The sequence below is a fragment of the Oncorhynchus clarkii genome, chromosome 4 (genome assembly GCF_045791955.1).
Source record: "Oncorhynchus clarkii lewisi isolate Uvic-CL-2024 chromosome 4, UVic_Ocla_1.0, whole genome shotgun sequence".
NCBI lineage: Eukaryota > Metazoa > Chordata > Actinopteri > Salmoniformes > Salmonidae > Oncorhynchus > Oncorhynchus clarkii.
Genome location: NC_092150.1, coordinates 71,963,487 through 71,974,775, shown reverse-complemented (window position 1 = coordinate 71,974,775; position 11,289 = coordinate 71,963,487). Strand labels below are relative to the sequence as shown.

Below are 11,289 nucleotides of genomic sequence, written 5' to 3'. Positions count from 1 at the left end.
AGCAGTAACAAATTCTACTGCAACTGAGACCAGCCTCAACTTGACACTATAGCTCTACATTCATTATGTAGAAATAGTCACAATGTTTTGGCCTACAAGTGCATCCAGTAGACTACTGACGTGGTTTAAAGGGGAACAGCTTGGGAGGAGTCTGAACCAGCAGCCCTGTGGATATAGGGCAAGCGCACTAGAAGCACCAGTGCCATAAAAGGTCAAGACCTCTACGCAGAGACACAGCATGCTTACATTACATTCTGTATGTAGTACACTACAGTTTTAGAATGGCAGCATAGCCAACAAAATGAAACCGATTAATTTTGCCAATACATTTCCTATATACTTTCACAGATAATGTTTTTTGATATTGTCTAAAGTATCGGTTTAGATGAGTAACATTCAGTCACCACTGGATGGTGGCATTGTGTAGTTTAATATAAACTACAATAGTAGATGTGGAGGGGTAGAATAGGCCTGCTTTAAAAATGCATAAAACCTTCCCAATGTCCTAAAAGCAGTGGCATCAATTGATTGTATTGCATGGAGAGGAGAGGGCATCTGTTATTGTTGATATTCAGCATATTTTCTTTACACATGTTAATTGCCTGCATATTAGTAGGATAACCCATGGGGTAAATGGGGGAAAAGCACTGAAATATATATGAAGTTATATTCTATTGATCGTGGACTTTAGGAAACAGCAGAGGGAGCACACCCCTATCCACATCGATGGGACCGCAGTGGAGAAGGTGAAAAGCTTCAGGTTCCTCGGCGTACACATCACGGACAATCTGAAATGGTCCACCCACACAGACAGTGTGGTGAAGAAGGCGCAACAGCGCCTCTTCAACCTTAGGAGGCTGAATAAATTCTGCTAAAACCATATTCTTTCACCACAGGAATGGCTGAACGAACCAGAGGCAAATCATTTCCTGGTTTTAGGACTAAAATCTGGCGAGCTATATGAATAACCAACTCTCAAAACAAAACCCTTGTTTTGGGAGTTGCTATGAATAAAGTTTTTCAATTTGAATGTTGTCATAGAAAGAACCACAAGGGTTGAATGGATGTCGAGATGTAGAACTTGAGGCCTTGTTCAGGAAAGTGGATTGTGTGTGGAGTTTGTTGCCGACAAGAAAAGTTATTTTATGACATGGGCTTTTGTATACCACTTGGTAAGGGAACCATGTCGAAGTCAAAGAGAGGACGTTGGATAAATCACAACAAAACTGAATCTGAGTTAGGATGAATTACATGCGGAGGCAGGTGTGGTGAAGATGGCCAAGGTCGAGCCTCATCCCAATGATGAAAAGATGATTCTGGCTCGGTGGGAATTCGATTTTTGGGAGAATGTATCCTTGCCTTCTGGTGGATCCATACATGGTAAAAGTAACTTGAAGTGGAGTTGTGAGGATTTATTGCGTTTTTTTCCATCCAGAGCCTAAGCACAAAAACTATGACTTACATTGCTCTCCGGAGAAAGATGCCATTGAATGGAGTGATAACTGTGGTGTTAAGTGTTGAGGAGGATCATCTGAAATGGAAGATTCCCAGTGTATGTGATACCCTCCGTTTGGTGCAATGCAGACCCAGTGGAGAGCGTGGTGAAACAGAGAAGACAATGTCTGTTCTGCTGAGTTTTGTATGCAGTCTTCACCCGACAAATTCAAGTTAGGATGTGTCAGTTATCCTGTGAGAGCTTTTGTCCCAAACCCATTACAGTGTTTTAGGTGCCTAGGTTATGGTCAGGTAGCAGCAGTGTGTAGGAAAAAAAAGTTTTGTGTGTTAACTGTAGGGGTACCTATGGTTCTGGAGATCAGAAGTGTCCGGTTAGAGGAAGATAGGTTGCGGTTGCAAGGATCAGAGTAGTACAGAAGGTGTTGTATGCTGAGGCAGTGAAGAAAGTAGTAGAGGAAGATGGGTACAGGGCGAGGATCCCTGTGAGTAGGCTGAGGCCAATGGAAAATGGATTGGAATAATATGTGCTTCAGTAAGGTTGGTTTCTTAGCCATTGTTATCAACTCTACCTCAAAAGTGTAAATCACAGAAAATCTATTTTGTGAGTGCAGCTGCAGAGAAGTACTTCAGATTACGAGATTTTACCGCAGAAGAGTTACAGGGGGTGCTGAACGGTAGTGTTCTGTCCTCCCAGGCTGTTGACTGCAATATGTAACTTTTTGGGCAACTGATCAAATTAACATAGAAATGTGAGTTAAAGATTTGTCATCTGTTTTGAAAGCAAGCGTAAGATGCGGTAGATATGTTCTATGTGCGCTATTTCTATACCTCCTGTTTTTAAGGTTAGTTTTTGCTTCTTTTACATTCGGTTTTGTACACCAGCTTCAAACAGCTGAACATACAATATTTTTGGTTATGTGAAATATATTTTACAGTGGTTTAGATGGTACAATGATTATCTACACAATTACTACTTGTTTTCTCATATAAACTGAAATTAGGCAAACTATTAGGAAATGGCGGAGCACATTTTGCATATTGCTCCTTTAATAGTTGGCAGGGTAATTTTTCTTTTACCAAGTATAATGGATTGTACAGAAGGTGGCGGCATGCACCACAAACGTTTGTTTGCGGACCGCCATAATAATATAGAAGAAGAATGTTGTCATATTCTCTTCCTGGTTGAAAAGATGGCGGCTAATCAAGCTTTGCGCCAATTAGTCCCTCCATCCCTGTCTGCTAAAGTTGAAGGGTATGTTGACAGCTATGTTTAGTACTCTTGTGATCCGCGTTTTAACTATATCTAAGCTATACAATCAAATAGACAGTTCAACATAATTGTGTTGGGTCAGGAAGGGGGCAGCGTGGTACGTAGGCTAGCAGTACTAGCAAACGTAAGCTAGCTGGTAAGCAATAGCACATTTTACAGTTAGCTAGCTAAATTAGCTACGGAATGTAGGCTAGTGTGATTAAGTTTATCGCTCTGTATTGGCACCTGATACTTGCTTGGCTCCTGGTCAATCAAATCAGATTAACTTTTGTTAGCTACATCATCCAACGTTATAGACGATGCGTTTGTTTTTCTAATGCTAATCAGACCAGATCAGTTCTGAATGAAGTGGTATCAATACATGTTAACGTTATATCTCTGGTCTACCAGTAAAAAAAAAGGTCTAGCCATGGCCCTTCTTCTTAGTTGCCTAAGATGCTAAACTGTGAGGATTCATAACTTAGTTGTGGTCAGCAACATGTCAAGAAATTGCATGAGCTGAGTCAGACATCCCCTTAGAGTGATCTGCACCCATCCTGAATTGTAAATTCAAAATGTTGCTTCTAATTTGTCATGTGTTTCTTCCTCACACAGCTCATTTGCATATCTCACAGTGAGAGACAGGTTGCCGACCATCCTGACAAGAGTCATTGACACCATCCATCGCAACAAAAACAAGTTCTTTGAGGAGTTTGGAGAGGTAAGAATAACCACCATCACTTGTCCATCCTAAGCCACTGTGCTATAATCATCCAAATGTTGGACATTTTTTATTTCCTGACACATCCTGATCTTGGATCAGCTTCTCCTCCCCCAAATCCTTACAATTAACACTTGCGTAAAAAACACAAAATTTACCTTGGATCAGAATCTATGGTTCAACTTCATCCTACTCCTCTTCAATATCAAATTGTATTGGTCACATACACATATTAAGCAGATGATATTGTATTGGTCACATACACATATTAAGCAGATGATATTGCGAGTGTAGCGAAATGCTTATGTTTCCATAGGAGGGAGTCCAGGCAGAGAAGAGGACCATTGGGTTTCTTTCTAAGCTGAGAAATGAGCTGCTGACAGACAAGCCTGTCCTGGTTCTGTGTGATGGCCTGGAGGACACAGACAGCTGGAACCAGTACCTCCAGAGACAGCAGAGGCTACTGGGGGAGCGGGACCCCGTCAGCTGGTTCAAGTCCCCCTGGCTCTACATAGAGTGCTACATGTACCGCAGGATACAGGAGGCCATCTGGCTCAAGTGCGAACTAGTGCTGCTAAATGTTAGCATTAGCTTAGACTTGAGAAGGGAATGCATAGATCAGGGTTTCCTGGTCCTAGGGACCCCACGTTTAGATTGTTGCCCTAGCACTACACAGCTGATTCAAATAACGAATCATCAAGTTTTGATAGTTTGAATCAGCTGTGTTGTGTTAGGGCAAAAACCAAAATGAGTTTGGGAAAATAATCCCATTTGAACCAATGTTATAACTGATTTATCAAGTATTAAGCTACCTATAAACCGTTTATACATGATACACTAACTGGATAACTCATTAGGGTATGTGTCTTTTAACCTATCCTTTCTCTCTTTGTGTCTGTGCCAGTCCCCCCATCAGCGACTTTGATGTGTTTAATGAAAGCAAGACGCAGAGTTTCTTTGAGTCCCAGCAGGCTGTGATATCCCTGTGTACATATCTACAGGGATTCAACAGGAACATGGACGACCTCTCAGAGACACAGCTCATGGAGCAGTTCCACAAACTACTACAGGTGAATATTGCCAACAATCTTAAATCAAATTGTATTTGTCACAAGCGCCGAATACAACAGGTGTAGGTAGACCTTAGTGAAATGTTTACTTACAAGCCCTTAACCAACAATGCAGTTTTAAGAAAAAAAGTGTTAAAGTATTTACTAAAATAAAAAGTAATAAATATAAGAAAAATAACAAATAATTAAGGAGCAACAATAAAATAACAGTAGAGATGCTATAAACAGGGGGTTCTGGTACAGAGTCAATGTGCGTGGGAACCGGTTAGTCAAGGTAATTGAGGTAATATGTACATGTAGGTAGAGGTAAAGTTACTATGCATGGATAATAAACAAAGCAGCGTAAAAATGGGGGGTGGGGTTCATGCAAATAGTCCGGATAGCTGTTTGATTAGCTGTTCAGGAGTCTTATGGCTTGGGGGTAGACGCTGTTAAGAAGCCTTTTGGACCTAGATTTGGCGCTCTGGTACCACTTGCCGTGCGGTAGCAGAGAGAACAGTCTATGACTAGGGTAGCAGGAGTCTTTGACAATTTTTTGGGCCTTCCTCTCACACCGCTTGGTATAGAGGTCCTGGATGGCAGGAAGCTTGGCCCCAGTGATGTACTGGGCCAAACGCACTCCCCTCTGTAGTCCCTTGAGGTCAGAAGCTGAGAAGTTGCCATACCAGGTGGTGATGCAACCGGTCAGGATGATGGTGCAACTGTAGAACATTTTTCATTAGTCCACAATCATCTCTTTTGTCTTGCTCACGTTGAAGGAGAGGTTGTTGTCCTGGCACCACGCGGCCAGGTCTCTGACCTCCTCACTATAGGCTGTCTCATCGTTGTCTGTGATCAGGCCTCGGCAAACTTAATGATGGTGTTGGAGTTAAGCTTGGCCATTCAGGTATGGGTGAACAGGGAGTTCAGGAGGGGACTGAGCATGCACCCCTGAGGGGCCCCTGTGTTGAGGATCAGCGAGGCAGATGTGTTGTTACCTACCCTTACCACCTGGGGGCGGCCCATCAGGAAGTCCACAATCCAGTTGCAGTGGGAGGTGTTTAGTTTCAGGGTTCTTAGCTTGATGATGAGCTTTGAGGGTACTATGGTGTTGAATGCTGAGCTGCAGTCAATGAATAGCAAAAGGTGTTCCTTTTGAAAGGGCAGTGTGGAGTGCAATAGAGATTGCAACATCTGTGGATCTGTTGGGGCGGTATGCAAATTGGAGTGGGTCTAGGGTTTCTGGGATAATGGTGTTGATGTGAGCCATTACCAGCCTTTCAAAGCACTTCATGGCTACATATGTGAGTGCTACGGGTCGGTAGTCATTTAAGCGTTGTTACCTTGGTGTTCTTGGGCACAGTTCTATGGTGGTCTACTTGAAACATGTTGGTGTTACAGACTCGGTCAGGGACAGGTTGAAAACGTCAGTGAAGACACTCGCCAATTGCATGCTCAGAGTACAAGTTCTGGTAATCCGTCTGGCCCTCTGGCCTTGTGAATGTTGACCTATTTAAAGGTCTTACTCACATCGGCTATGGAGAGCATGATCATACAGTCGTTCGGAACAGCTGATGCTCTCATGCATGCTACAGTGTTGCTTGCCTCAAAGCAAGCATGGAAGTTATTTAGCTTGTCTGGTAGGCTTGTGTCACTGGGCAGCTCGTGGCTGTGCTTCCCTTTTGTAGTCCGTAATAGTTTGCAGGCCCTGCCACATCCAATGAGCGTCGGAGCCGGTGTAGTACAATTCAATCTTAGTCCTGTATTGACGCTTTGCCTGTTTGATGGTTCATCAGAGGACATAGCAGGATTTCTTATATCCGGGTTAGAGTCCCGCTCCTTGAAAGCGGCAGCTCTAGCCTTTAGCTCAGTGGGGAGGTTGCCTGTAATCCATGACTGCTGTTGGAGTATGTATGTACGGTCACTGTGGGGACGACGTCATCAATGCACTTATTGGCGAAGCCAGTGACTGATGTGGTGTACTCCTTAATGCATTCGGAAGAATCCCGGAACATATTCCAGTCTGTGCTAGCAAAACAGTCCTGTAGCTTAACATCTGTGTCATCTGACCACTTCCTTATTGAGCAAGTCACTGGTACTTCCTGCTTTAGTTTTTGCTTGTAAGCAGGAATCAGGAGGATAGCGTTATGGTCAGATTTGTCAAATGGAGGGCGATGGAGAGCTTTGTACACGTCTCTGTGTGTGGAGTAAAGGTCGTCTAGAGTTTTTTTTCCCCCGCTGGCTGCACATTTAACAAGCTGCTAGAAATGAGGTAAAACTGATTTAAGTTTCCCTGTATTAAAGTCCCCGGCCACTAGGAGCGCCGCCTCTGGATTAGCATTTTCTTGTTTGCTTATGGCCTTATACAGCTCATTGAGAGCCGTCTTAGTGCCAGCATCGGTTTGTAGTGGTAAATAGACAGCTACGAAAAATATAGATGTAATTATCTTGGTAAATAGTGTGGTCTACAGCTTATCATGAGATACTTTACCTCGGGACTTCCTTAATATTAGATTTCATGCATCAGCTGTTATTTTCAAACAGACACAGGCCGCCACCCCTTGTCTTACCGGAGGCAGCTGTTCTATCTTGCCGATGGACAGAAAACCCAGCCAGTTATCCATGTTGTTGTTTAGCCACGACTCAGTGAAACATAAGATATTACATTTGTCCTTTTGGTAGCATAGTCTTGATCGGAATTTGTTATCCATTGATTGCACGTCGGCTAATAGTACTGATGGTAGAACAATCCTTACAAGGCACCCCGACCTACGTCCCCGATATCTCCGTCTCTTCTTCATGTGAATGACGGGGATGTGGGCCTTGTCGGGTGTCCGAAGTAAATTCTTTGCGTCGACTCGTTAATGAAAAAGTCTTCGTCCAGTTCGAAGTGCGTAGTCACTGTCCTGATATCCAGAAGCTCTTTTCGGTCAGAGACGGTGGCAGAAACATTATGTATAAAATAAGTTCAAAATAACGCGAAACACGCACAATTAGTACAATTAGTTAGGAGCCCGTAAAACGGCAGCCATCTCCTCCGGCGCCATCTCACAGGTGAAGCTGTGCAAACTTCAGGGGTTTATTATAAGAGGCCAGCTAAATGTTGATTGTTGAAAATGAAAGTGAAGTCGCATTACCAAAGATAATATGATGTTATGGCTGTTTTGGCAATTAATCCCAAATGTTACGATCACAGTTTCTGTGAGTTAATGTCTCTGTTCCTGCTCTTAGGTGTCTCTGTGGGGTAACAGGTGTGACCTGTCCATCTCTGCTGGCATGGAGAACTCTCAGAAGGCCAGTCCGATTGACTCCCTGTCTGACCTGAAGTCTTTTATCCTGGTGGACGACTCCAACATGGTGTGGTCTGCTCTGACCTCTGCCCAGAGACCAGGGGAGGATGGCAAAATCACCCCAGGGAGGGTGGACATCGTCCTGGACAACGCTGGCTTCGAGCTGGTCACAGACCTGGTCCTCGCTAACTTCCTGGTGTCCGCTGGTCTGGCCAGGGAGGTCCGCTTCCATGGCAAGTCCATCCCCTGGTTTGTCTCCGACGTCACCTCGCACGACTTCCAGTGGACCATCCGCCAGACCCTGGCGGCCAATCACAAGTGGATGTCCAAGAGCGGTGTCCAGTGGCAGAGCTACGTACGGGAGGGCGTGTGGTCCTATCACGACCACCCGTTCTGGACAATGCCTCATGAGTACTGTGACATGGCGGGCGACGCGCCTGACCTCTACGCGACACTGCAGGGAGCCGACCTGATTCTGTTTAAAGGAGACCTGAACTACAGGAAGCTGACTGGGGACAGGGAGTGGGATCACATGGTGCCGTTTGATAGGGCACTGAGGGGATTCGGCCCAGCTCCCCTGTGCAGTCTGAGGACTCTGAAGGCTAACATCCAGGTGGGGCTCCAGCCGGGGCAGGGGGAGAACCTCAACACCCAGGACCCCAGCTGGATGACCAGCGGGAAGTACGCTGTGGTCCAGTTCTCCAGCCCTCACAGGGAACAGTAGACCTGTATGGGACAGGAAATGACGTCAATATGTTCATAATAAGTGGTGTCATCATAATCAGAGGAAGTAAGGGCGTGAGCAGGGCCATTTTACTTGTAACCATATGCCAGGTTAGAGGTGTAGTTTGTTTTGTCGTAGAACTACCTAATGTATTTAAATGAGGAGAGTGGTTTAAAGGAGGATGATAGAGGATACTTTAAAAAGAGGAGGGTAGTTAAATAGGGAGTGGCTGCAGATCCGACTTCTCTGGACCCGTCGTCCCGACAGCTAAAGGTTCACAGCTTCTGTGAATGTGTGGTAATCTCTACTTTACACACCATCTCTGTTCTATTTGTTCAGCTGCCCAGAGAAGAAGCTACTCTGGCGAAAGGTGCTTGTTTAATAAAGTTAGATCAAACTCGAATCATTGTAAGATTACATAAAGATAATATTCTACAGAACCAAATAAAATAGCATAGTATAACATTACTGTATGACAAAAAACACCTAATTTCTTATATTTTAGGATGATTGTGCTCATCGTCACATTTTTCTCTCATGCAGTCTAAACTCAACAGTGCACGCCACTCAGCAAAGGTATGCTACAGTTTAATACCATCTGCAAAAAAATGTGCTAAGGTACATAACTAATTCAAAACACTGTAGCCTACTTCAAAACAACACTGTAGCCTACACTCAATCATATTTAAATGCATATGCCCATGAAACTGATTGCAAATGGTTGGCGTGCAGATTCTGCATGGATGTTTCACCGGTAAAACTTGGAAGAATTATCATTCACGATTGACAGTGAGAAATGCGAAGGGAGGGTGACCAGAAGTTTGGGTGTGCGTAGAGTTAAAGAAACACATGCACAGAACGTGAGTGGGATCTTCAGCTCTGGGGAAAGGGATCCAGTGGGATGGGGCTGTGACCTCCGGATCCCCAGCCTCTGCCATTTAAATAATGATCAACTGCTGGTTAGCAATCCATCCTGGCATAACTACAAAACAATGACGTTTACTTCTCCCATTTAACAAATGTGTTGACGGTTGTTTACCATCATTCAGTACTAGGGTCGGGCTCTACCTCGATTCCAGTTCAAATCAGTTAATTTAGAAGCATTGAAATTCCAAGTCATGAATTGAAACATGCTTATCTGATCTTAAGTGACTTTTTTATGTAATGTTTTTGTCTCCCCAACAGCGACTACACAAAATATAGATTTGAGACACATTTCATTCATAATCAGAGGCAATAAGATGCAAGGTGCAATTTGAACATTTACATGTTAAGTTGGCCTGTCGTGAATAGTTTAGAATTGTTATTTTAAGTTGAGACCTTATGTAACACCCAAAGCCAGCGGCTATTTTTTAGCCATTTATTTTGCATGAGCTTGGCAAGACATTACAGAGTTAACTTGTGGTTGCTGGTATTTTCTGGGTCTTAATCAACGTCATCAGTTTGTCTTGTCAATTTATTGCATGCATTTTTGTTTGCATACATCGGGGTTTGCACAGTGACCACAGTCCTGGAGTTTACATTTTCATAGTTAAATACCTGAAGTTGAACGACAAGGTAATGTTCCCACTCTGGGAAACTATAGATAAATCATAGTCTTTGGGGCAGTGCAATCACACGTACAAGGTGTGTGTTGTTAAACACCTGTCTTAACGATGTATTTCTGTTTGTTTGATAGTACAAAATGTTATTTCCGACTCATTAGAATGCCTCTGTAACCAGTGCAGGTGCTGTTGTGATCCTAAATGACTGGATTGTTCTCTTTGCAGAAATCTGGAACAAAAATTGTTATATTATGATGGACTTGGTTTAAATAAAGAACTTCAATGACTGGTCTTATCTCATACTGTTATATAAATGAATGACATTAAGAAAAGAGCAACCGAGGCTTGACCTAGAAAGATGATTCCCTTTCACTCATTCTACCCATACTCTTATTACGCTCTTCAATTTATCCTGGGAACATGTATAAAAAATAGAGTTATAATCAGACTGCTTGTTTAGCACTTGACATCACATGTCTGAATCTGGGCTGTTTACTGAGTGAAGAGACGTTGTAGAGAGTGGAGCTTCTCTAGGCAGCAGGTCAAACAGGAGGCCATTTTCTCCCAGTTTGCAGAGATAGAGGTTAATGAACCATCACTTTAATAAGCAAAAAGTTTACTTTCCCCCCTAAAATCCAGCTGTCAATTTGTCAAGAAAGTTTGGAAAAATCAGAATCCCCAGTATGATCTCACTGAATTGTTTGTGGAAATGAAGACACTCATCTTCATACTGTAATATGGGGAGCTGATCTGTCCATTTTTATGTACTGAGAATTCTTGCACACGTTGAGGACTGGAAATACTAGTAGTCTTAAGTTAGTAATAACAGTGTTGTGCTAGGCACACCCTGCATTTCAACAAGTGACACCGTTATTCCTTTAGAGAAACAGAGTTATCTTCCTGTGTAGGTTGAAGGTCAAGAGTTGTCCTTGTACGCCCTTGAAACTTACCTAAAGGAATGGGGAAGACATTAAATGACTTTTCAAACATTGGTTGAATTTCATCATGATGCAGCATGTACTTGAAACCCCTTTGTTTGCTGCTTTGGCGGGATAATAGTTTATATTTGATCAGTGAATATCGTTGATAAGGTATTCCTCTTGAAAGGCCCAATGATAGCAAGAAAATGTACTTTAAATTAGTAGCTATTCCTTGGTCACAGTAGAGAGTGATTTAGTCAGTGTAGTTTGGTGATCTTACTGCAATGCTGTATTCTGTTTTCCTGAATAGATTTAGGCTATGAAAAGGGGGAACATA

General features: G+C 43.2%; 1 protein-coding gene across 1 annotated transcript; it reads left to right on the top strand.

The window, feature by feature from the left end:
- Positions 1-2,606: 2,606 nt before the first annotated feature.
- LOC139407239 (acidic residue methyltransferase 1) lies at positions 2,607-10,329 on the top strand. Its single transcript, XM_071150837.1, has 5 exons — positions 2,607-2,707; positions 3,320-3,425; positions 3,742-3,983; positions 4,330-4,495; positions 7,706-10,329. Exons 1-5 carry the CDS (start codon positions 2,646-2,648, stop codon positions 8,486-8,488), a joined length of 1,359 nt encoding a protein of 452 aa, XP_071006938.1. The 5' UTR covers positions 2,607-2,645; the 3' UTR covers positions 8,489-10,329.
- Positions 10,330-11,289: the final 960 nt, after the last annotated feature.

Bases quoted from the DNA above. Each gene is read 5' to 3' on its own strand.
- LOC139407239 (XM_071150837.1), top strand. From the start codon at position 2,646: ATGGCGGCTAATCAAGCTTTGCGCCAATTAGTCCCTCCATCCCTGTCT. The intron at 2,708-3,319 runs GTATGTTGACAG...TTCCTCACACAG, and splicing joins CTGTCTGCTAAAGTTGAAGG to CTCATTTGCATATCTCACAG. The intron at 3,426-3,741 runs GTAAGAATAACC...ATGTTTCCATAG, and splicing joins TCTTTGAGGAGTTTGGAGAG to GAGGGAGTCCAGGCAGAGAA.